The sequence below is a fragment of the Triturus cristatus genome, chromosome 1_2, assembly GCF_964204655.1.
Source record: "Triturus cristatus chromosome 1_2, aTriCri1.1, whole genome shotgun sequence".
NCBI classification, from domain to species: Eukaryota; Metazoa; Chordata; class Amphibia; order Caudata; family Salamandridae; genus Triturus; species Triturus cristatus.
This window is the reverse complement of record NC_140580.1, coordinates 253782913-253809961: the sequence shown is the minus strand read 5'-3', so window position 1 is coordinate 253809961 and position 27049 is coordinate 253782913. Positions and strand designations below refer to the sequence as shown.

The following is a 27049-nucleotide window of genomic DNA, read 5'->3' as shown; positions in this document are numbered from 1 at the left end:
AATTTCTATTGACATGACATGACAATGGAGCAGTCCCTCTACCAAGTGTTATCCATTTGCCCTTCAAAGGGGACTTGTCCTATGAAGCTCACCTTTTGGGCCAACACCTGAGTGGCTTTCTGTAGGTGGGAGGTGACACCTCCTTCCAGAGCAAGCCCCTACTGTATCCCTTCCTGGGAGTAGTTAGCATGTCTCCGCAGAAGGGCAGAAAGTTATTTCCGCTACAGGACCCCGTGTGCAACCAGTATAGGCACAGTGGACTGAAGGTAGCAAAGTGGCAACTTTGCTAAAGTTGCACACTCCATCTTGTTGCATTAGTTTAGACCGGAGTATGAAGTCGGGCTTAATGTAACAAGTTGTTTGATACATTGGATGACCCACTTTGGTTGCACCATTCCAGAGTTATCACAGCTGAGGGAGTCATTGTGTAGCTCTTCACTCTCCAATTGAGTGACCAAGCTTTTCCACTGTAACAAAACGACAATTCCGCATTTTTACTGTATAAACATGTAAAATACTTGTTCTGCCTGTGCAATATTTTGCGCCCTGCCCTAGGACTCGATAGGCTCACCATAAGGACTTATACACTTACCAGGGAGAAGTCTGACTTTGCCATTGCTTTAAATGGTAAAGTCCGGCCAGCAGTTAGAAAAGCTCTTCTTGCCTACAAAAGGCAGGCTGGGATTCTCATTTTACTTTGGTCCCACCCAGGGTGGCACAATCAATCCATGAGGGGACCCTCTAACTTACATGCCCTGGGTAACATGTGCTAGGAAGCTGGTTCTATATAGTTCACTAAATGAAGTACACTGTGCAGAGAGTCCAGTGGATCTCTGAGGAGTGCGACGCCCGTAAGCAGATGAGACCTAATGCCTTGCGAGAAAGCCAAATGAAGTTGTAGTTCAGGTGACGTCAGTCTCCTTCCCGCACTGAGGTTCCTGCCCAGTGGCGTTCAATGGGCTGTTCCCGTGAGCGTTGCTCTCTTTAAGTTGCAAAAATCCCGTCATGAGGGATCGAAGTCGCTGCGACCTTCAGCCTCACTACGTCACAACATAGTCTCTGCTGGTTCCTCCCGTTCCTTACCGGAGGACGTCGCACAAGAGTCGACCACGTGCCACCCTCCTTATCCTGGAGCCGGTGCGACTATGACCCAGATGCAGGCATACTATCATGCTCTGCATACCTTTTTTGGATCAATGCCTGGCCCTGGAGCGCCTTCAGGCCCCAAGGAGGTAGGGGGTACTCTGACTGGAAACATGCGGCTGTTTTCGCCCTTGGTGCTGGTCGAAGACCTAGACTTTGTTCCTGGGGTCTTCACAGCATCGGTGCAAATTCCGGTGTGGCTTTCAGTTGTGACGCTGGCAGCGGCGTAGGAAGTTGAACAGGCGGTTGATACGTTGCTGTGCCGTTGTCAATCAGCGCCGGAAGCGGAGTAGAAGCCGCTCATGTTGCTTGATGATACGACGATGCCCCTATGTCGATAGGTGCCAGAGGCTTCGCTCACGACCACTACGGTTCCTGTATCCTCTCCTTTGCATTCTGTGTCGGAGCAGGCTCTGTGTCTGTTTCTCCAGTATTGCAAGGTGGCTCAGGTGATGCCTGCGACATCAACACTTTGTTGGTCTTGTTTAGCCTCTTGTGGAAGGTTCCTGGGCTGTATTGGGTGAGGATGGTAGTCCACAACCCTCTACTGATTCTGATCTGCTTTCTCCACCACAAATGGCGACGGAGGCTAGTGTAGCATTTGCTGAAGTTGTAAAGAGAGCTGCTGATGTCTTGAAATTGCAGTTTCCTTTGTGACTTAGTCGTCCGATCTCTTTTTCGATTTGCTTCATCAGGGTGTGACCGGTGTGTGAGAAAGTGGCTCTGTATATACTGTTCCTTAAAAGGTACAGGGTGTACAGAGTCCACAGACCCCAAGGGTTTAACAGAGGTTAAAGTTAGATATAACCTTACTCTCCAAAGTGGTAGCCTGGTCGAGCAGTAAGGCAGTATCAGAGGACAGTGTAAAGCATTTGTTGTACACACTCAGTCAGCAAATAGTTCCACACACTCAATAACTGAACTCTAGGCCAATGGTTTGTATATAAAAAATATATGCTTGTTTTATTTTAGAACCAACACTTGGAATTAAAATATACTTTCTCGACAGGAGATGTTTCATAAAAATACTTTTGTATATGCAATAGACTTTTTAATAAATAGTTACAAGTAGTTGCAGTAGGCAACTCTATTTCTAAACACAATACATTGAGCTCAATGATAAATTCAAATGATATGCAACAGATTACTTTTTAGATTACTTTTGTAATTCCAGGACTGGATCCTAGATCCAGTCCTGGGTCAGTTCTCAGAATCAGCTGTTAAAAGTCGACTTTGGTACTGTAATGATTTTTAACTAATATTTAGCTATTTCAAAAGTTAGCACTTAGAAAATATTTCAGAGCAACCAATCAATGATTCCCTATGGAAGAAAATTCAGGTTATAGGTACAGTATGTTCTCGTTACTTTTGTAATCCAGTACTGGGTGCCTAGACTCAGTACTGGAACCTTTATCCAAAACAGGTAAGTAATTATTTTTTCAGATATTATACGATTTTTGAAGAATATTTAAAGATTGCAGAAATCAACACTTAGAAGAAATTTCACAGAAAAACAGTCAATGGTTTCCTATGGAAGAAAAATGAGTTAAAGGTAAGTATAGTTGTGGGTACTTTTCAGAGTCAGTGCTGGGCACCAAGATCCAGCACTGGGAGTTCACCTAAGAGCAGGTGAGTAAATTCGTTTTTGTCACTCGGCTGATTTTTGGTGAATATTTGAAGATTTGAAAAGTCGACACTTAGAAGAAATTTCAGGAAAAAGCCAGTCAATGTTACCCTATGAGGAAAATAGAGTATGCGGTTTAAGGGTAAGTACTCGACTGGCAGAGTTGAGGTTCTGGGCACAGACTCAGGGATCTCCCAGGGTCAGGTAGGTACAGTTTGTTCATCCTCAGCGACTCTAGGGCGGCCGGGTGCAGAGAGAGTTAGGCCCAATGTTATCCTATGAGGGATAGGGGGGCCTTGTTTGATGGCTGCTGTCTGGCAAGCCACGCGGCTGTGGGAGCTGGGCTCCTGGTCACTTACTCAGGGCAAGTGGGGAAGTAGGAAAGTGTAGAGTTTTCACTGCCAGGGCCACTCGGGTGGCTGGGTGCAGAGGGCTTTTGAGCCTTCGGGCGCTCAATGGATTTCTATGGGAAATCTCCGGTTTGGAAAAAGACTGCAGGCTCGGGGACGAGGACTCTTCAGGTGCCACCACCACTTCGAGAGGTAAGTTGGGTAGTTGGAGGATAGGTAGGTACCCCGGGATTGGACACAGAGGGCCGTGGGGGGGCGCCGGGTGCAGGGGTGCCTTTTGGTGTCGGAAAATCTTACCCTCTGTTGATCGCGGTTGGGGTGGCACACTGTTCTGAGGCTGCAGGCTTCTTCAGGATTGTCGAGGGGGGTCCTTGGGTGCCGGACTCGGGGTCACAGTCGCCGTGGGGTCGTCCTCGTGGGTTTAGTTCACTCCGGCACCGGCCAGGCTTGGCTGGTGCAGAGTGGGCTGGGATCGCGGTTCCGGGCTGCTGCCAGGGGTGAAAGGTAGGTTCTGAGTAGAGCCTCTACTCATGGGAGTCCCAGGAGATCAGAGTTCAAAGGTAGCCAGGTCCTCCGGGGTTTCTGAGGTTGCAGGCCACAAGAGATGCCGGGTTTGGAGCAGGAGCAGGTTCGAGGTCGACAGGCCGGTAGGGCTGGGGCCAAAGCAGTTGGTGTCTCCCTCTCCTTCGCAGCTGCAGGGCAGGTCTTCTTTTCTTCTCGCTCTTCTTGTAACTTCGGAATCTGGGGAAGGAGGGTTCAGGGTGCCCCTAAATACTAGATTTAGGGGTGTTACAGGTAGGTGAAGGACAGGGACCAATGGGTCCCCGTCCTGGGGTGGGTACACCCCCTATCCTGCCTCTCTCATGTGAGGGGGGCAGTAGCCTAGTCCTGATAGGGTAGGGATCCCCATCTTCAAGATGGCGAGAGCCCGGAGATGTGCTTCACCTCGCCTCCCCCACCTGAGGGGTGGGGTTGGCAGGCTGGCACATCCCCTGTCCCTATTTGGGGTTTCCGGCCAAAGCTTCCCGCCAGAGTGGGGGTTGCAGGGGCCTGGGGAAGCTCACAGAGGCGGCATGCCTTTGAAGCTTCCCCCTTCCCATCCTGGGGGAGGAGATTTAGCACCTCGCCCAGGATGTGCATTGTTGCAGGACCAGGAGAGCAGGGGCTCTCCTACCCAGGGGTCCAGCAACATGTCTGCTGGGTGGCAGCCTAGGCAGCCTCAGAGCAGACGTGGATTCGTGGTTAAGTTTCAGGGGGCACCTCTAAGATGCCCTCTGGGGTGCTGGGTACATTAAATCCCACACTGGCATCAGTGTGGGTTTAATGTGCTGAGAAGTTTGATACCAAACTTCCCAGTCTTTAGTGTTGCCATTATGGTGCTGTGGAGCTCGTGTTTGACGAGCTCTCAGCACCATGTACTCTTAAGTGGCAGCACTGCACTTAGAGGGCTCAGGAATTGACCTGGGCACTGTAGGGGCACAGGGCTCCTGCTCCTGTGCCCACACCATTGGCATAAGGCACCCAGCTAGAGGGGTGACTGATGTATGCCATGGCAGTGTAGGTGATGGGCATGGCACACAGGGATGTGTGCCATGTCGACTTTGTTTTGGTTTTGCACCCAAACACTCAGCCTGCAAAGGCAGTGTGTGTGTAAGGGTACAGGGCCTCTAAGGGTGGCACAAAGAGTGCTGCAGCTCTTAGAGGTCTCCCTTGGTCACAAAGCCCTGGGTACTTAGGGTACCATTTACTAGGGCCTGACATGTGGCCAGGGTTTGCCAATTGGGGTTTGGTTTGTTTTAGGGAAGGAACATCGGCCCTGGGCACCTGATTGGCAGGAGTCCAGGGCACACTCAGTCAAGTACATTCAGCAATTCAGCAAAAAGTGGGGGCATACCATGCAAGAAAGATGGCACTTTCTCACACTGGTGCACGAGGGATGCCCGGTTTCAAGGCCTGCTGTTCCTGTACCCGACTGATGTCGGTTACGGATCCGCACCACGTGTGTTTCTTTTGCCTGGAGCAGGACCTCGAACCCAAGTCGTGCTCAGACTGCTTGTCGATGGCGCCGAATGCTTTGTGGGAGTGGTCCCGAAAGTTGCTTGAGCGCCGGCAGTTGGCTCCACGCCATTGGACGTCCCGGTCGCGAGGGAGGTCGAGGGACCGGTCACGGAGCCATCACCACTCGTCCAAGTCATCGAAGTCTTCGCACTCAGGTAAGTCGAAGCACAAAAAGAAGTCAAAGAAGCACCGTCGTTCTCCGACTGCTCCCAGTAGGTCAGCTGACGCGACGAGGAATGCAGGCGGTTCCTCTCCCGCAGCTCTGCTCGCGGAGCCCGAGAAGTCAACTCCAGGTTTCCCTCCCTTCCCGGGACCCAGAGCGACTCCCGCCCAAGTTCATATGTTCTACGAAGCAATGCATGCTGTCTTTGGGCGAACTGAACCCGCCGGCGTGTCTTCTGCCCCTGGGGACTCAGTTGGGTTGACCTAGGCCTTCTCCACCGTCGGCTCTGACCCTGGCGCCACCAGGCCCCTGTGGATCCGGGCCTAAATCTGGATCGGCGCCGGTTGACCTGATTACATCTCCACCGGTGTTGCGTCTTCCGGCAGCGCAACCGACGCCGGTCGTGTCCCCGGCCGGCGTCGAACTCGGCCTCCATTCCGAAGTGGACCCAGAGCTGGACCAGTGTCGCCCGATGCCAGATCTGGCACCGAGTGGGGTTTTTGTGCTCCTGGGGTCCCTTTTCACCCAGATTGGTAACCTAAGGAAGAGGAGGAGGACTGGGAGGGGTCATGTGACACTTTAACTGATCGGATAGAATCTGATCAGCACTGGAGGGAGGAACTGGGGGATGCCAGTGGTCTTGACAACTCTCTTGACCTAGGTATGTTGTTGTCTCCTAACGTGGCTATGGAGGAGGGAGCGTCATATGCAGTGGTGTTGCGTATGGCGGCCGAGGCCCTCAACCTCAAGCTTCCTACGGTGGTGGTCAGGACTAACCTCCTGACAGAGGTGCTTCAGCCGGTGGCAAGCTCTTCAGAGCCCCTGCTGCAGTTTAATGAAGCCCTTAGAGACGTCCTTTTGGGCACATGGTCCAGGCCCAACATGGGGGCACCCGTGGATAGGATCATTGCCTGACACCACCGCCCGGCTCCTGGTGACCCCACTTTCCTCTCCCATCACCCCACCCCGGAGAGCTTGGTGGTCCAAGCCTCCACTTCCAAGAGCGCATTCCCTACCAGCCCCCCCGGAAAAGGAATCCAAGAAGCTGGACCATCTTGGGAAGAAAATGTTCTCTTCCGCCAGCTTGGGACTGCGGTCGGTAAACACCGCATGTCTATTGGGCGGTTATTCCCAGTCTGTGTGGGAAACGGTTATGCAGGTGCTGCCCCAGTGTCCGGAGGAGGCCTGGACCGTGCTCTCCCAGGTTGTCACCGCCAGGAGGGATGCCGCCAAATTTACCATCCGTTGTGGGCTGGATACCACCGACTCTCTGAGCTGGACAATTTCAACGTCAGTAGCACTTCGTCGCTACGCCTGGATGAGATCGACTGGCTTTTCAGGGGATGTCCAGAACACCTTGATGGATATGCCCTTTGATGGCCGTCACCTTTTTGGCGACAAAGCGGACAACGCTCTAGAGCGTTTCAAGGACTCATGGGCTACGGCCAAGTCCATGGGCCTCTCCAGCCACCCAGCGCAGTCTGCTTTTCGCGGCTACGGAAGGGGTGCCCCACTACATCCCACCCAGAGCCACAGGCCACAGGAAGTTACCCAACCATGGCACAGCCTGGGACGTGGGAACCAAAGCCGTGGTTCAGGGGGCCAGCAGGATTGCCAGTCCACCAACGCCCCCTCCCCCCTCTACAGCAGCCTCCAAACCCTCCTAGTCTTAGCTTTCACGCCCATCAATCGCCAGTGGGCAGCAGGATTCGCCATCACCTCCCTCACTGGCTCACCATCACATCGGACAGATGGGTTTTGCAAATAGTCCGAAAGGACTACTCCCTTCCCTTCGAGACTACCCCTCCAGCCATGCCACCGAGATACCCCCGCATGTCGGAGAATCATCTGGCCCTTCACCAGCAGGAAATTACGACTCTCTTGGCCAAGGGTGCCATTGTGCGCGTTTCTGTCCCAGAAGTAGGTTGTGGTTGTTATTCCCACTACTTTCTGGTCCCCACGAAGGACATGGGCCTGCGTCCTAGCTTGGATCTCAGGCACGTCATCCGCTTCCTCCGGAAGGAGAAGTTCAAGATGTTGACGCTTGCTCAGGTCTTGTCTGCCCTCGGCCCGGAAGACTGGATGGTAGCGTTGGACTTGCAGGACGCTTATTTTCACATTTCTGTCCTGCCAGCCCACCGGCGTTACCTGCGGTTCACGGTAGGCCACAAGAATTTTCCATTTACTGTGCTCCCCTTTGGCCTTACAAGCACCCCATGGGTGTTCATGAAAGTGATGGCGGTGGTCGCAGCTCATATGCGCAGATCAGGGGTTTCAGTCTCATCCTATCTCGACGACTGGCTATTGTAGGGTTTCAGTCTCATCCTATCTCGACGACTGGCTATTGTAGGTGGGCTTGCCCCAGGCAGTCGTCTCCCACCTCCAGACTACAGCTGACTTCCTGCATTCGTTGGGGTTTCCATCAGTGTGCCGAAGTCCCATCTGATTTCCTCTCAGACGCCCCTCTTCATCGGAGCGGTTCTGGACACGATGTGTTTTCAGATCTATCCTCCCAAACAGCGAGTCTGGGATATTCGGGCCATGATTCCGATCGTTCAGCCTCTATCCCGGGTTTCGGTCAAAATGACCCTGAGGCTGCTGGGCCTCATGGCCTCCTGCTGGTCGATCATGGCAGGTGGCATATGCGGGCTCTGCAGTGGGACCTGAAGTTCCAGTGGGCGCAGCATCAGGGGAATCTGTCCGATTGCTTCCAGATCTTGGAGGGCACTGCACGTCAATTTCAGTGGTGGCTCACGAACCAGGATTGGGTCAATGGCAGATCTCTCTCCCTTCCCCGCACAACCACACAGTGGTGACGGATGTGTCCCTTCTGGGATGGGGTGGCCACTTGGGAGAGGCGGAGAACAGAGGCCTCTGGCGGAGTCCGGGATCCACATCAACCTTCTGAAGCTCCGGGCGATTCATCTTGCACTGAATGCATTCTTTCCCTCCGTCCGGGGAAGGGTAGTGCAGGTGTTCACAGACAACACCACTGCCATGTGGTACTGCAACAAACAGGGCGGGGTAGTGTTGGTGGACCCTATGTCAAGTGACCCTCCGCCTCTGGACATGGCTTGAACATCAGGGCATAGCCCTGGTGGTTGAACACCTGGCAGGTTTACTGAACGCCAGGGAGGACGAACTCCGCCGCAGGTGCATGATGGATCCCGAATGGTGTCTTCACTCGAAGGTTGTGCAAGGTCTCTTTCAACAGTGTGGAGAGCAGTGGTTAGATCTATTAGCCACCAAAGAGAACGCGCAATGTCAGCAATTCTGCACGTTGGAATTTCCAAGGCCGCACTCGCTAGGCAACGCTTTTTGTCGCAAGTGAAGTTGCGGTCTGTTGTATGCCTTTTCCCCCCTATACCACTTCTGCCCAGTGTGCTGAAGATCAGGCACAACCAAGCCCAAGTCATTCTTGGGCACGAAGAGTCTGGTATCCCGCGCTGCTCAACATGGCCATCGATCCTCCGATCAGACTACCTCTTAGGGAGAATCTTCTTTCGCAGCAGCAGGGGACGGTCCTCCACCCGAGCCTGTCCAACCTCCATCTCCTTGCGTGGAGATTGAGCAGTGGCAATTGACGTCTTTCGACCTGCCTCCTGAAGTCTGTGATGTAATCTTGGCAGCCAGGCGTCCCTCCACTAAGACTGCATACACCTACTGGTGTAACAAGTTTGTGGCATGGTGCACACCAAAGGCTGTGGATCCCCTTTCTGCCCCTCTTTCTGAGGTCCTCTTGTTTCTTCTTTCTTTATCCGAGCAGGGCTCTGCTCTAGGCACTATCAAAGGCTATCTTTCGGCCATCTCTGCCTTCCTTCGGCTTCCAGATCAACCTTCCCTTTTCAAGTCCCCGGTTGTAAATCGTTTCTTGAAAGGCATAACTCATCTTTTTCCTCCTATTCCTTTCATTATGCCTCAGTGGGACTTGAACCTGTTTTTAACATATTTAACATATTTAATGTGTGCTCCTTTTGAGCCGCTTCACAACTGTCCTTTGAGGCTCTTGACTCTCAAAACTGCGTTCCTGGTGTCCTTCACCTCTGCCAGACAAGTGAGTGAGCTCCAGGTGCTTTCATCTAAGCCTCCTTTTCCCTCGGGTGCATCCGGAAAAAGTTGTCCTTAGGACTCGTCCATCTTTCCTGCCCAAGGTTGTTACTGCCTTCCTCATCGGCTAGATTATCACTTTGCCCACCTTCTTTCCGCCGCCGCATCCTTCAACAGAGGAAGAGAGGCTCCACTGTCTGGACCCAAAACATGCGCTTCTTTCTATCTGGATCACACAAAACAGTTCCGGATGGATGACCAACTCTTAGTTGGCTACGTGGGCGCCAAGAAAGGTCGGCCTGTACACAAACTAACCATTTCTAGATGGGTCGTTTTGTGTATAAAGGCATTCTATTCTCTGGCTAAAAAGGAGCCTCCAGTGGGGCTATCCGCCCATTCCACCAGGGCAACGGCAGCCACTACTGTCTTGGGAAGAGGAGTTCCTCTACATGACATCTGTCAGGCAGCTACGTGCACATCACTGCACACATTTACGAAACACTAATGTCTGGATAGCCAAGTCCGTAGAGACGGCTTCTTTGGCCTTACTATTCTCCAGGACTTTCTGGTGTGATCTTGGTTCGCAGACCCACCACCGGGTTTGGTATTGCTGGGGTATCTATTCTGAGGTAAGGAATCTATAAATAACGTGTTTCTTTCAGCTGAACAAGTTACTTACCTTCGGTAGCAATATATCTGTAAGAAACATTAGTTAGTTATAGATTTCTTACTGCCCCACCCATCCTCCCTATTCTGCGAACTGATTTCTAGGGTTAAGGATATCCTTTCAGGGCCCTAGTTTTGTGCACCAGTGGTCAGTGTCTTGCATGGCTCTGCGTTTCTGGTGCGTAAAGTCGTGTACAGAACTGATGTCAGCGCGAGGGCAGCGTCTAAGTAGCTATCGCGACGTCATCCCGGCGACTGACGCCACCTTCCGGCGTGCAGAGGTACTGCTGGCGAAAAAACTTTCCGGATCCAGTCTGACGTCTGGGTGTAATTCCAAGGTAAGGAATCTATAACTATCTAATGTTTCTTACAAATATATGGTTACCAAAGGTAAGTAACTTGTTCTGTTATCTCCTACCCAAACAAGACTTTTGCACACTTTTAACATATCACAAACAGTACAAAACAATGCATACAAGGAAAGGCAAAGAAACATATAATGAACATGGCTAGACTTCACCTTAATTTAGTTCAACATGCTTACACTGTTGGAGCAATTCACCAGGTCCAGCACTGGGCCGTACTTCATCACAGCCCCCTGGAGAAACCTCTCCCTTACTTCTGACACCTGAGGTTTTCGAGTGGTGTCCTGCCCAGCGTTTGCCCCCCTTTGCAAGTTAAGAATTTTCCCAGTATTCGATTCACCAGGCTCTTTGAAAAAAAAGAACAGAAACTTGGGGAAAGTTCCTAGAAGTAAAATGCAAATTTAGCTTTCAAACAAGCAGCCAAAAATATTTTGAGTACAATTTGCTGTTTCTAAGGGCTGGTGCCCCGCTGTCCTGATGTTTTGGAGGATGTGATGCGTAATTCTATATATTTCATTCTACCTTTGTACAGTTGTCAAGGTATCTTGGTAGGAACAAACTTGCTTCTCAAGCTGATACTTTTTCACACGATGCAAGTCATTCCCTTCATAAGGCATCATGATTGTGAGAAAGAATTACTCCTCTTGACTAATCCAGAAACTTAATTACACTTTACTCATAAAGTGCCTAAAACAGAAGACCCAAAACATTTAGTGGCTTAAGGAACAACATCATAACATGAGTTATTGCAAATGGCTAGAACTAAGAAGAAAATATTCTTTTGACCTGGTAATATAAAATGCAGATGCTCTACATAGCTATAGATTTTATTCAGTATGTACTCAGTACCTTCATGAACCTGTAACCTTCACGTTAATACGTAGCTTTCCAATTGAGTAACCTTAAACCCCATGGTGTACAGCACATTTCAGAATATCAGTAAACCGAGCCACATATAATTTTCAGCAGGAGTAACTTTCTATTTGTCTTCTCTTTCAGCTATGCGACCCCGAAAAACTGATCACCGAGAGCAAATTTCTGCAGCTTGAGTCAATGCAGGAGCTTATGAAGGTGAGACTGATATAGGGTGTAACTTACCAGGAAGGTATATTATTTGCCACTTACACTTCTCATAAAATACAACAAGCATAGACCAAGCATAGGCAAAGCCAGTAGATCTCGCCTTTCTAATGCAAGTGGCGAGCTGCTGGCCTTGCAGTGTTTGTAAAGTATTGTTTAAAAAAAAAAACATGAAAACATTTTCAAATTCTTTTCAATCCAGAAGCTCTGAACATAATTTAAACAGCATAGGAAAGTTTCAAATTGTATCGGGACGTGTTGTCTAATTTACTTTCTAAGGGATTAAACCATTTGCTTATCTTCTGTGTTAGTCCAGGGAGCAGATTTTTGGGACTAGTACACCTTCTGCCTCAGTCTCCAGCTGAGTGAGTTCAGGAAATACCACTAGTGCCTTGCAGCCTTTGTCTCAAAGTTTTTTTTTTTTTTTTTTTTTTTACTTTATTTATAATTTTAGGCTGTTACATAAGAAATCAATACCATATTGTCAACAGTTTCAATAAATCGTTTGGTAATCAATGGCGTGCAGTGTACAATACATATATCGTGATTAATGTCTCAGGTTTAGTAATACCGTCCAGTCAATAACTGAGGCGCAGGAGAACGAATAATGAAATCTAGACATCTTTGCATGCAACGCTTAAAGGCTACTCAGACACACAAACATCATCGACACACCCGGGTCTTTCGTTACACAATGAGACCCCACCAGGCTGATATCTATTCTATACCTATCAGGCAATATAGGATAAGTCCATTTAAGGAGAGAGAGATTCACCTTTTATTCTGCACCCTCTTCCACGTTCTGGCATGACACAGCAGCACGCCCCTCATGACTATGTGAGAGAAGGTATCTCGCCAACGGCCCCCATATGTACTTGGGTTGAGAGGGCCGTGGCTGCAACTCAGCCTAAGTGTTACTCTGTTCTTGACAGTATACTAGATCCGCCAGCCATTCCTTGAATTTCGGGGCCCGACCTCTACCCAATCTGCAGGCCACTTTTCGCTTTGCCAGCAAGAGTGAGATAGCAACATACTTCCTGTACTTTGTGGGTATCTGCGCCGTGTACCCCAGGAGCGCAAGTATCGGATCCCTAACCAGGTGGTTGTCAATCATGTCCCCTAGTGCTGTAAACACGTGCTCCCAATACTCCCGTACCTTCTCACATTCCCAGGCTAAATGTAGAAACCCTGCCTTGGCCGTCCACATCTCCCACAGCAATCGTTGTCAGCTAATATAAAACGCAACTTCTTAACCGGCATATATTATAGTTGGTGCAAGAACTTGTAATGTATTACACGGAGCCTGCTACTGGCCGATATCTGCGCTGTCTGAAGGCAGCAATATTGCCACTGGTCATCGGTGACTTCGCTCTCCAATTCTTCCCCCCATCATATTCTGGACGGATTATCTACTCCCACCTTATGCGCTCGTATCGCGGTATACAATCCAGACACCAAGTGCCTGCCATCCGCGGATCGCAACATCCGATGTAATGGCTCCAAACTCTCAGGTGGAAATCCGGGAGTATCTACCTCATACCCTGTCGTAATCTCACATATAAAAAAACATCCAGCGGAGTGTGCGCCTCTGCTTGCAGGAACTGTTCGGACGTGCGGAAGGTTCCCTCATGAAAAAGATCCCCTCATGTACTGATCTGTGCTCGCTTACATAGGTCTTGTAATCCTTTCTCCCGCAACAGTGTCAAGTTCGGGTGATATGTGAGTGGCAGCTTAGGAGAATAAAGGAATGACACATCTAACCGTACCTGTGATAGTGGTAGGGGATGTTGCTTGCGTGCGCGGCGGACCATATATGAGGCCACTAAGGGGTATTGGGTCCGCGAGCCAGTCTTCTACCGCCACCTGCGGCATGTATCGCGGAGGATACACCCAATAATAGGCGAATGCGCTTGGGCACTTAAAAAATAGACCTCAAAGTCAGGAACATCAAACCCACCCAGTGCATATGGCCTGGTTAATATGGACCATTTCAGCCGCGGCTGCTTTCCTCCCCATACCAATCATATGAGTTCAGAGCGCAATGTGGCGAAAAAAACCCGCCCGGGGTGATAGGGAATATTGAGAAATAGGTACAGAAACTGTGGAAGTATCACCATTTTAATAAGCGACACTCGGCCCGCCATGGATGGGGCAACGCCACCCGGCGCGTTATGTTAGTTTTTAGGTGTTCAACGGCTGTGCCATAGTTGGCCAGTATAGTTTCATCCCTGTCCCTAGCCACTCGAACCCCAAGATACCTCAAGTCGTCGTGACGCCACACCAGTGGAAAGTCAAGTGGGAAAGGAGTCACAGCTGGCGTGAGCGGGAACACCTGGGACTTCCCCCAGTTAATTCCCACTCCTGAAAGCTGCCCGAACCGTATAAATTCCCGCAGTATAGGATTGATGTTGCTCTGCGGATCTCTAACATATAATGTAATATCGTCTGCATACAACGATATCAATATTTGCCGCATACAACAGCGGAACGCCTTATGGTTATGAACCTTCCGCAGCCGACGGCTCCACGGCAAGAGCGAATAATAAGGGTGACAACGGACACCCTTGCCGGGTGCCTCTGGAAATTGTGATTGGGGGGGACAAATGACCATTTATCAGTATACGGGCCACAGGTTGATGATATAATAGCTGGAGCCAGGAGATGTACAAGCGTGGGAATCCCATCCTCCGCAGAACACCGAAAGGTAGTCCCACTCCACAGAATCAAATGCCTTAGTGGCATCGAGGAACACTGTGGCCAGGGGGAACTCAGGGTCTACTATCTGTATCAATGAAAACAAAGTCCGGAGATTGTGCGATGTTGACCTGCCCGGTACGAACCCTGACTGGTCCGGGAGCACACATTTTTCCATTAACAGGGACAGACGATTAGCGAGCACTTTAGCTAATATCTTTGCGTCACAGTTTATCAGTGAAAACGGCATGTATGAGTCACAGGTGTCAGGGGGTTTTCCCGGCTTCAGTAAGGATGTGACTATAGCCTCCCTCATCGAGGGCGGCAATGTTCCCATCTCCAATGATTCCTTGTAGGACTGGCACCATGATATCAATATAGCTTTTATAAAATTCAGCTGGCAGGCCATCTGACCCAGGCGCTTTCCCGTTTTTCAACTGCATGATTGCCTCTCGCACTTCGTCTAATTCAAATGGATAGCATAAGAACTCTCGCTGTGCATCCCCGAGCCATCCGAGTGCAACCTCCCCCAGGAATTCCTCCAGCTCAAGCGACCCTCTTCTCTGAGATGTGTACAGTGTACCATAGTGCATAATAAACGTTTCAAGTATGTCTAATGAATCCCGCTGTGTTGTGTCTCCGGGGCCTTGCACCTCTAATATGTATGTGCCGAAACAGGGGTGCCGCGTCACCTCCGCCAATGCTCTCCCAGGACGCTCCCCCCCTCGCCATATCTGCAGGCTACCCAGTAACGCCCACGGAATTTCAATTTACGTTGTGCTGTAGTTTCATATTCTGTCAGCGTGTTTCGGAATACACTATGTACCTGTCCTGTCTTTCCCTGCCCCATCTGCTGCTCCAACCCTTTCAATTCCCCCTCCAGGCGTCTTAGCGTGCGCTGTATATCTTGTAGCACCCCAAAGCTCTTAGAGATACAAATCCCTCTGACCGTCACCTTAAAGGCCTCCCAGATCACCTCCACGCTACCAACCGAACCTTTATTTCTAATGAAGAAGTCACGAATTTCCTCCTCTAGTTCCGCTTGAAAAGCGGTATCTAACAGAGCTGTGGGTTGCAACCTCCATCGCGGCCTAGGGCTGGCATAACCCGGCGGGGTAAACGATACCTTTACCGGGCAATGGTCCGAAAAAGTTCTAACCAAATGTGACACTTTGCGTATGCTGGGCCCCAGTCCCCTGAACATGAAACAATAGTCTATCCTCGCCCAGGTTCCCTTATGAAATGTGAAGTGCGTACCTTCTCTTCCCTGCGGATGGTGAGGTCTCCAGCTGTCTATGAACCCACCTTCCTCAAGTTTGCCATATAACACCTTTCTAGACTTAGTGTAGCGATGTACCGATGCATTAGATCTATCCTGGTGCGGCTGCAAGGCAACATTGAAATCCCCTCCCCATATTATGTGAGTAGAGCCAACTGTTAATATTTTACTCCACAAATCAATGAAGAATTCTGGACTATCTGTGTTGGGGCCATAGCAGTTAGCTATCGTTATAGAGTTCATACCTAACCTACCCCATACCATAACTTCTCTTCCAGGGGATCCTCATCAATAGTCATAAGCACTGAATATTCCCGCCCATGTGCGGGGACCCCGGAAATAATGAAATTATATATGAAAAACATATATATACAACTCTGTATATGTATAAACATATATTATTTTTTCCAAGCAAATGCAGCCCCCATAGAAGGCTAGACAATGTAGACACAAATATCCAATAATCCACCATAGGAACAATAATACACCTAAATCTTTTTTTTTTTTTTTTTTAATGAGGTAAAAACTCATGACAAAGAAAAGAGAACACTGTGCAAAACACAGATCCACAAAACATTGTTAGCCTGCAGGCTGCATTGCAATACAATACCATAGAGACTGAAAAGCCTTGTACAGGTAAAAACTGGCACTGTGCCTTTAAGGCAGCCCTGACTCCAATATCCCATCATGTCTCAGGGGTGACAGTTGGGACAGTTGTTCTTTCCGGCTCCTTCAGTCAGGACCCTGGAATTTAGCTCTCTTCATTTTTGACTTTCCAGTCAAGAATTGTTACTTTTATAGTAATTTTTTTGGCTTCCTCTTGTTACATTCTGTTGGGGAAGCGTATTTCCTGTGTTTTCTGACTAGATTTAACATTTTTTTCTGTCAGAAAAATGCCTTCTTTATTCATGCCTTGTCCATCCTGTGGCAAAAAGAAGGCCTCTTCAGACACACACAATGTGTGTATCGTCTGTCTACCGGATTCTCACTCTCCTGCATCCTGTCGTCACTGCAAGGACCTTTCAAAGAGGACTTTGAAGGCGAGAGAGAGAATTAGGCTTTATGGCCTTTCGGAACGGTCGACGTCGAAGCAGCTGGTCCCTGTTTGTTCTCCATCGGCGTCGGGCTCGGCGTCGAAGACTCCAGCGGCGGGATCGTCGCTGAGAGGTGAAGAGTCCAGGGAGAGTCATGCTTCCAAAAGAAAGTCCACGTCGACACTCGATCCGGTGGCGAAGCGCATTTGTTCGTCGTCGGCAACTTCGACGTCAAGAAAACATCCTTCGGCGTCGAAGGAGAGTCATGGCCGATCGACGTCAATAAGACATCGTTCGACGTCAAAGGATAGACATCGCTCAACGTTGAAATCAACACCAAGAGAAAAGTCGACGTCGCATGAAGAGCGCAGGCGTTCGACGTTGAAATCTACATTGACGTCGAGGCAAAGATCGTTGTCAAAAGATCCGGGAAGATCTTCGACGTCGAGACCTGATTCGCCGTCAAGAGAAAGGCGATCGTCTTCGAAAGTACTGACGACTTCGAGACAAAGATCATCGTCGGAACACTCGACGTCGAGGCGGGTGCCTCCGTTGGAGTCGACGTTGAGGCAGGTGCCTCCGTTGGAGTCGACATCGAGGCAGGTGCCTCCGTCGTCAAAGGTCTCCAAAACTTCGGAGAAGATAGTGACGTCGAGGCGAGAGTCCCCGTTGGGTTCTAGGCCTCCGTCCAGGACAAGTCCTCCGTCGACGACAAGGCTCTTGATGTCGAGGCAGGACACATCGCCGGTTATCCACTCGGCTTCGAAGTCCAGATCTCCGGTGATAGGCCTATCACCGTCGAGACGGTCCTCCGCGGTGGGATACCAGGAAACGTCACACATTCGTCTGACTTTCAAGCCAGTATCGAGACGCAAATTTCCTCATAGATTGGTATATACCACATCGGAGCACGACTCCTCTCGTCCTATTTCAATTTCACCCTCAGCCTCTGAAGGCTCGAGATCAAGATCCGGATCGCCGGAGGTGTTGGGTTTCTCTCCAGCTCTTCCAGTGGAACATTCTTCTCAAGAAGAGGACCATACTCTGACTCAGAGCCCCATCATGGAAATACCTCAGGACACTTCGATGATTCAGGCAGTTAATGCTTCCTTAACAAGATTGAGGGCTCTGGATCAACCATCACGACCAGCAAGATCCCATTCTCGAGGAAGAGAATTCCAACGGAGCTCACGTTCGCCCAGAAGGCGATCCAGGTCCACCTCTCGTAGAAGAGAGTCAATCTGATCGGGGAGAAGGCGGCGGAGGTCCCCCTCATCCTCTTCGTCAAGCCGTTCGTCCAGAAGGGATTATTCACCCACACTCTCAGATACACCACCATCTAGAGTATCGCCAGTGGACGACATCAGCACCTTCCAAAATGTGTTGTGCAGAGGAGCGACAAAATTGAACATTCCCATGCCTTTTCAAGAAACCACCTCCTCTTGTCATCTTCGAGACCCTTCATGAGCGAGTGGTGTCTCGTCCACTGTTGCCTTTAGTCCCTGGGTTGCTTAAACCGGTAATGGACGTCTTCCTCACGCCAGCGACTATCAAATCTGCGCCGGCGCGAATTCTTAAAAAATATCGTCCGGCCCCTGAGGATCCTCTATTTCTCAAGGCGGACCCTCCACCGGATTCTGTAATCACTGCTGCTGCCAGAAAAACTCATTCAGTGGCCTTGTCATCCACAGTGCCGCCGGATAAGGAAAGTAAATCACAAGACTCTTGGGGGAGAAGAGTATGTGGCTCGGCGGCCTCTAGTCTGAAAGAGGCCAGTGCCTCAGCGCTTCTGGGGCGCTACGACAGATCACTGTGGGACTCCCTTCAGAGATTTATAGAAAAAGTACCTTCCGAAGACAGAAAGGACTTTGAAAAGATCTTGCACGAGGGCAGCCTAGTTTCAAACCAGGTGATAAGCGCAGCAGCGGATGGAGCAACGTTGGCAGCCCACTCGTATGCTCATGGGATTTCCGCCAGAAGATCCTCTTGGCTATGGCTGACGGCTCTGAAACCTGAAGCACAGGTGTAGGAGAGTAGGGTCTGCTTTCTATGTTCACCCCCACTTTGACCTCCAAGAAGATGCCAAGGAAAGTTCAGTGGACAGCAAGCTGTCAAAAAGCATTTGATGACCTGAAGCAGGCCATGTGCAGTGCACCTATTCTGAAAAGTCCAGACTACTCCAAAGAGTTCATTGTCCAGACAGATGCTTCTGAGTTAGGTGTGGGAGCTGTTCTTTCACAACTGAATGTAGATGGTCAAGACCAGCCCATTGCTTTTATAAGTAGAAGGCTGACCCCTAGAGAGAAACGTTGGTCAGCTATTGAGAGGGAGGCCTTTGCTGTGGTTTGGGCCCTGAAGAAGCTGAGGCCATACTTGTTTGGCACTCACTTCAAGATTCAGACAGACCATAAGCCCCTCTTGTGGCTAAATCAAATGAAGGGTGAAAATCCCAAACTTCTTAGGTGGTCCATTTCCCTACAGGGGATGGACTTCACAGTGGAACATAGACCTGGGACTGACCATGCCAATGCAGATGGACTCTCCAGATATTTCCACTTAGAACATGAAGACTCAACTGGTCAAGGTTAGTTTAATGTCCCTAAGTTTGGGGGGGGGGTTGTGTAGGAGAGTAGGGTCTGCTTTCTATGTTCACCCCCACTTTTTGCGTTTGCTTTACTGGTTTTCGACTTAGATGTGGCTGTGGGCCTGCTAATCAGACCCACAGCCCTGCTGTTCTCTCTCTAAATTAATACTATGTACTTTAGGTGCATAACCCATTTGGATAGGATCACCTTATTGGCCCCTGTATAGTGTACCCTAGGTACCCAGGGCATAGGTGTACCCTAGGCCTACCAGGGGCTGCAGCATGTATTATGCCACCCTTGGCCTGGCCTTCCATTTTGACACAACTGGCTGATCACTCAGCTGGGGCAAGGTCGTGTAATCACCCCTTGCTTAGGTGTAGTATTCCTATACCTAACTTACATATAGACACATGTGTACCTATCAGCCACTCCTATGGCAGGCCTTAACAGTCCTGGAGGCAGAGTGCTTGGTAACATGTGAGATGGTGCTCTAGCATGAGCTGAGCCTGTCTGCAGCTTTCGGAACCTTGTCCTTATAGCTGTTCTATGATATAGCCTACCATATACTCTTAAAGTGCCTTATAATCTTAGACGGTTATGGTAACTATGGTTTGGCTTTATCGAAACATGTCGTGTAAGGTGTCTAACACTGTGGAATAATACCCCCATGCCATTTCTGGACATGAGAATATTATTCCCCCCTTCTAGAGGGAAAGACATGTTAAAATCATACTTCAACTGTTAGCCTCTGACCAAAGCCTCAGCATCACAAAATGGATGCTGCTGCCACGACACAAGTCTGACCTCCTGCAGCTGGGAGTGATCCCAGCCAGGGAGGCCTGGACAATAGGTTTCCTGCTTGGGGAGGTGCTAGCACCTCCCCAGACAGCCTTTAGTGTATTGGGGCAGGGTGGGCTGAAAGGAATGAGACATGCCTGGGGTGTTCCTTGCATAGTCCAGTTCAAACCGGCGCTGGGGCACTCCAGCCCCAGCTCTGGCGCGAAACTGGACAAAGGGAAGTGGGTGTAACCACCCCCTCCCAGGTCCCACCCATAAGGCGTGACCTAGCAGGTATCCCAGCCCCCCAGATTAGTATAAGAGTGGGAGTTGGGCCTCAAGACTTTAGATTATCCTGAACCTGCAAAACTGAACAGAAACTCTGGACCTTCGACATTCGACGAAAGAAGAAGACTGAAGAATCTCCCTTGTAGCCAAGGAGTGGCTACCCTGTGCAAACAGGCACCATCAAGAGACTACCCTTTGCTTTGCCCACGTTCTACGAGGAACCGACTGCAGAGCCTGACCAGAGCCTTGACTTCCAGACCTCTCCGACCCTGATCCACATCGACAGCAAAGCTGAGATCCGTGGAGGCGACGAGCGACGTGGGACCGGCTACTTGGGAAAAGTGGCTAGTAACTTAAAGCGCGGCTTCTGAGGTACCTTCGAAGTTGTGCACCGGGGATTGAGAAGCCCCAACCCCAAGCACCATCTGCACCGAAGATCAGCCCCCCACACTCCACGAGTCCTGCGTGGGGCCCTTCAGCATTTTCCTGCTTGCCGCGTCTGTCCGGTTGCTTGCCCGCTGGCTAGTGGCCTTTGTGACGACGCACCCTGAAATCTTCTGCGCTGGTTTGGCTCCTCCAGACTGGCTCCCGCTTCTCTGCAAAGAAGAAGCACCCCAGACCTTCCTGGTCTGCACCAGAAGCAAGTCCTTCATTCTTCGTGGGTTCCGCTTGCCAAGGCTTGGTGAGTCCTAGTCCAACTTCGCCGCCGCCGACAGCAAGAGCCTTCGTGGGACAGCTCGCCTCCTGGTCCTGGTCGTCCTCGACGCTTCCTGGTCCTCCTGGCTGCAGCGACAAGCTTCACCTTCACCTGCAACTCTTCACGACATCGCCTGGTTCCTTCCTGGTTCCACGTGGTCACTGGCTAGTGACCTTGACTCTGTCCCTTCTGCTTGCAGGTTTCTTCTCTTCTTGATCCCAGCCTTGGGATCCACCGGACACTCTTCACTGACTGCCTGTCAGCATCTTTCTTCAGGCATCCATAGGAGTCGACGACGAAAACGACGCGTCTTCACCCCTATGCACCCGCAGCCTGTGGGCTAGGTAACTTGGGTACTCCGGTGCTCATCAGGATAGTGACTATCCTAGTGTCTAGTTTTCAAGTCTCAACTTCCTAGCTACTCCGGAAGTGTCCTAAATCTACCGTTTTCTAAACTGTACTATTGCTATTGACTTTTACGCATTACGCGTGAGTGTTTCCACTCTGCACACGAATCCCGTGGGCCTCCCACTTCCTAACTAACGCTAGTGTAGTGTAGCCCCAGCGATTCCCTAGGCCTAGGCCTATTCTATTTCCGTGACAGTGGTTCTTATACCACTTACTTAGTATATGGTTTGCGTGGCCCCTAGGGCCTAACTGTATTACTTACCTGTGTGACTTAATGTATGCTTAAATAAGACTGTGTTGTACTTACCTCTAATCTCATAAAGAGTGCTGAGGGTTTGCTTAGAATAAATACACTTTATTTTATATATATATCTGTTGTGGTGTCCTTTCATTTGGTATTCAAGGGATTATATATGGTATCACAGCTGGCTTCACATGCCATTCAGAGTTAAGCCTAAGACTGCTCTTGTCCATGCTACCACTAGGATAGCTGGTCTATAAGGTTGACTTTACAACCAATCACCATAAGGGTATTTGGACTGATATAAGGTGTACACTATAACTAGTGACATCATACATCAGGCCAACTTCTCACATTGGTGAGCAGCGGTTGGGATCTGAGCTTGCTGTTGTAATACCATTGTAATCTTAAGATACTAAATTGAAAGATCACACAGATATTGTCTAGGTACATATAACATAGATTATAATACTTAAGTCCTACTGGACTTTGTAGTTGTAGGTTGAAGGGAGTAACACACCCTGACTACAACTACTAGAGAGGTTTAGTAGAAACAACTAGTGTAGGTAGGTGCACACACCACACCCCCACTAGATCATGTCTCTGAGAGGAGATCAAGTGGATGCTCTCTCAGGAGGATCAGGTCTGCAAAAGACCCCCTCTAGATATGATACCTTAACATTCCAGGAGATGAGACACTTGTGTGCCTCCAGAGGAATAAAACAGGGTGCAAACCCTACCCTCCTTCAGTTAAGACAACTCCTAGAGGAGTATGACATTCTTAAGGCATCTCAGGCAGGTGCCCTAGGCACAGAGGAGGGTCTACCCACCACAGAGGAGTCAGAGGAGACTTCAGATGAAGAGGTAGACAGCCAGGGCCAAGTAGGAAGACTTAGCCAGGCTAACCTAAGCTTACATGGGAGTTTGCATGGGGTCCCCCCTTACAGACCCCCAAGTAGGCTTACACAGAGAAGCAGGAGGGACAGATCCCCTTCAAGGGAATCTATCCACTCCCATGTCTCTAACATCTCTAATGCTTCCTCTCACAGGGGAATGACTTCACCTGAGAGAAAGGAGCATGCAGCCAGAATGAGGGAGGCTAATCTGAGGATTCAGAGGGAAGAACTTGCCCTTGCCAAGGAGAAGCTTGCTCTGGCTAGAGAACAAAAGTTAAGTGGGTTAGAACCCACTGGTGGCAGCAACATTCCTAGAGATAGAGACAGGCACTATGATAATAGAAACCTGAGCAAGATTGTCCCTCCCTACAAGTGTGGGGATGACATCCACAAATGGATAACTGCTTTGGAGAGAGCTTGCAAAGTACAGCAGGTACCCCAAAGTCAGTGGGCAGCTATCTTGTGGCTCTCCTTCTCTGAGAAAGGAAGAGACAAGCTCCTCACAGTTAGTGATGAGGATGCAGATAATTACACTGTCCTGAAGAGTGCTCTGATTGATGGGTTTGGCCTAACCACTGAACAATACAGGTTGTTGTTCAGGGATACCCAGAAGACACAGACTCAGGACTGGACTGACTTTGTAGATTGTGCCACTAAGGCTCTGGAAGGCTGGCTAATGGGAAGTAAGGTTAAGGACTATACAGGATTGTATAATTTGATCATGAGAGAACAAATACTTAACAACTGTCAAAACCAGCTATTGCATCAACACCTGATTGATTCTGATCTGACTTCTCCCCAAGAATTGGGAAAGAAGGCAGATAGATGGGTCAGGACTAGAGTTAAGCAGAAAAACCAGAACCAGGGCGGTGATCAGAAAAAGGCAGACCAGAAGGGTAATGATCAGAAACAAAAAGACCAGAAGTCTTCACCAGGCCCCCAAAAGGCTCAGGGGGAGGGTGGTCCCAAAAAGGATAAAAAGAAAGATGGCCAAAAGAAACCATGGTGCAACTATTGTAAGTCCAACTCACATTGGTTTAGTGAGTGCACCAAAAAGGATAAGCCCCCAGACACCATTGCCCCTAAGGCAACTGTACCCCCTAGTTCAGCTGTAAGTGGTGGTTCCCAGCAAAAGGGTGTAGTAGGGTTAACCCTGGGAACTGAGGAGGATTCTGGCCTAGTCAGAGTACCTACTCAGGCTGTTCTGATCTGTGATGGGGACTTAGCTTTGTCCTCTACTGTAGGCCCCAGTAACCTGGGCAAGTACAGACAGACACCTTTTACCAACCAAAGAATGGCTCAGGCCTACAGGGACACTGGAGCTAGTGTCACAATGGTGACACCTGCTTTTGTGGACCCTGGACAGATCATACTAGGTGAGAATTACCTAGTGACCAACGCTAGCAATGCCACTACCTCCCATAGTGTGGCTATTGTTAACTTCTCCTGGGGAGGGGTAACTGGCCTCAAGAAAGTTGTTGTTAGTTCAGACGTTCCTGTAGAGTGTTTACTGGGCAATGATCTTGAAACTTCAGTTTGGTCTGAAGTGGAGTATAGGACCCATGCAGAAATGCTGGGGATAGATGCACATGTCCTTGCTGTGACCAGGTCACAGGCCAAAAAGTGCACCACTGAACAAGTGCTGGATCCTGAAACTATGGACCAGTCACAACCCAAGAGAAAGAGCAGTAGGGTTAAGGCTGTGCCTTCCCCCCTGCCTCAGGTGGTGGATCAGCCCTCCCAGGAGGATGATTCTGTGAGCCCTGAAGGAACTGTCCTAGAAGAACTTGAACCTGATCAGGTTGAGTTTCTTGGGACAGGGGGACCTTCAAGGGCAGATCTGAGGCAGGCTCAATTAGACTGCCCCTCTCTTGAACCCCTCAGACAGCTGGCTGCTGCTGAGGCTGCAGGGAATGCTCAAGGTACCCATAGAGTGTATTGGGATGAAGGGCTACTGTATTCAGAGGCTAGAGACCCCAAGCCTGGTGCATCCAGGAGGTTGGTCATACCACTGAAGTTCAGAGGCTTCCTTCTAACCTTGGCCCATGATATTCCCCTTGCAGGACATTTAGGCCAGAACAAGACTTGGGACAGGCTTGTCCCTCACTTTCACTGGCCCCATATGTCAGAAGATACTAAGGAGTTTTGTCGCTCCTGTGTCACCTGCCAAGCCAGTGGCAAATCAGGTGGCACCACAAAGGCCCCCCTCATACCACTACCTGTGGTGGGGGTCCCCTTTGAAAGAGTGGGCATAGATATTGTAGGACCAATGGACCCACAAACAGCATCTGGGCACAGATTCATACTGGTGATAGTGGACCATGCCACCAGGTACCCAGAAGCAATTCCCCTGAGGACCACAACAGCTCCTGTTGTGGCAAGGGCCCTGCTTGGAGTATTCTCCAGAGTGGGCTTTCCAAAGGAGGTCATTTCTGACAGAGGTACCAACTTCATGTCAGGATACTTGACTGCAATGTGGAAGGAGTGTGGTGTTAACTATAAGTTCACCACACCCTATCACCCACAGTGCAATGGGCTTGTTGAGAGATTCAACAAGACCCTAAAGGGAATGATAAAAGGATTACCAGACAAGCTTAGGCGAAGATGGGACATCCTTTTACCCTGCCTTCTGTTTGCTTACAGAGAGGTCCCACAAAAGGGGGTTGGCTACAGCCCTTTTGAGCTTTTGTTTGGGCATCCTGTAAGAGGACCCCTGTGTTTGGTGAAGGAAGGATGGAAGAGACCTCTCAGACAACCCAAACTAGACATAGTGGATTATGTACTTGGTCTCCGCTCCAGGATGGCAGAGTATATGAAGAAGGCTTCTAAAAACCTTGAGGCAAGCCAAGAACTCCAAAAAGCTTGGCATGACCAAAAGGCTGTACTGACTATTTACCAGCCAGGACAGAAAGTGTGGGTGTTGGAGCCAGTGGCCCCAGCAGCACTCCAAGACAAATGGTCTGGACCCCACACTATTGTTGAGAAAAAGGGAGAAGTCACCTACTTGGTGGACCTTGGGACTCCCAGAAGCCCCCACAGGGTGCTTCATGTCAACAGATTGAAGGCATATGTTGACAGGGCAGACATGGGGCTACTCATGGCTACAGATGAGGGGCAGGAGGAAGAGAGTGACCCTCTCCCAGACCTGTTGACTCAGAACCCTGATGATGGCTCAGTTGATGGTGTGGTCTTTTCTGACAGCCTCACTGTCCATCAGCAACAGGACTGCAGACAGGTTCTGCAATCCTACAGGCATATGTTCTCTCTGACCCCAAGTCAGACAAACTGGTGCACCCATGAGGTGGACACTGGTGACAGTCTGCCTGTGAAGAGTAAAATCTACAGGCAACCTGACCATGTCAGGGACTGCATAAAAGTTGAGGTACAAAAGATGTTGGAGCTGGGAGTCATTGAACCTTCAGAGAGCCCTTGGGCTAGTCCTGTAGTTCTTGTGCCAAAACCTCACACCCAAGATGGTAAGAGAGAGATGAGGTTTTGCGTGGATTACAGAGGTCTCAATGCTGTCACTAGGACAGATGCCCACCCAATACCTAGGGCAGATGAGCTCATTGACAGACTGGCAGCTGCTAAGTTTTTGAGCACATTTGACCTAACAGCAGGCTACTGGCAAATCAGACTAGCTGAGAGTGCAAAGGCCAAAACTGCTTTCTCAACCCCAGGAGGACATTATCAATTTGTGGTAATGCCCTTTGGTTTGAAGAATGCACCTGCCACTTTCCAAAGGTTGGTGAATCAAGTCCTTACTGGGTTGGATGATTATTGTGCAGCTTATCTTGATGATATTGCTGTCTTTAGTTCCACCTGGGAGGATCACCTGGTCCACCTGAGGAATGTTTTAGAGGCCCTGCAAAAGGCAGGCCTCACTATCAAGGCCACTAAGTGCCAGATAGGGCAGAGCAAGGTTGTATACCTGGGCCACCTAGTTGGTGGGGGTCAGGTTAAACCACTGGAGAGCAAGATCCAGACCATAAAGGACTGGGCTCCTCCAACTACCCAGACTCAGGTCAGAGCTTTCTTGGGCCTGACTGGGTACTACAGAAAGTTTGTTAAGAACTATGGGTCCATAGTGACACCACTTAATGACTTGACCTCCAAGAAGATGCCAAAGAAAGTTCAGTGGACAGTAAGCTGTCAAAAAGCATTTGATGACCTGAAGCAGGCCATGTGCAGTGCACCTATTCTGAAAAGTCCAGACTACTCCAAAGAGTTCATTGTCCAGACAGATGCTTCTGAGTTAGGTGTGGGAGCTGTTCTTTCACAACTGAATGTAGATGGTCAAGACCAGCCCGTTGCTTTTATAAGTAGAAGGCTGACCCCTAGAGAGAAACGTTGGTCAGCTATTGAGAGGGAGGCCTTTGCTGTGGTTTGGGCCCTGAAGAAGCTGAGGCCATACTTGTTTGGCACTCACTTCAAGATTCAGACAGACCATAAGCCCCTCTTGTGGCTAAATCAGATGAAGGGTGAAAATCCCAAACTTCTTAGGTGGTCCATTTCCCTACAGGGGATGGACTTCACAGTGGAACATAGACCTGGGACTGACCATGCCAATGCAGATGGACTCTCCAGATATTTCCACTTAGAGCATGAAGACTCAACTGGTCAAGGTTAGTTTAATGTCCCTAAGTTTGGGGGG

General features: G+C 49.7%; 1 protein-coding gene across 5 annotated transcripts in view; it reads left to right on the top strand.

Moving 5' to 3' along the window:
- Positions 1 to 27049, top strand: part of GBF1 (golgi brefeldin A resistant guanine nucleotide exchange factor 1) — a 2300480-nt gene that overhangs the window by 1624088 nt on the left and 649343 nt on the right. For all 5 annotated transcript variants that reach the window (XM_085603553.1, XM_085603551.1, XM_085603552.1 and 2 more), the window contains one exon: positions 11416 to 11487. In XM_085603553.1, coding sequence (XP_085459679.1) covers positions 11416 to 11487 — 72 coding nt within the window. The remainder of the gene's footprint in view (positions 1 to 11415; positions 11488 to 27049) is intronic.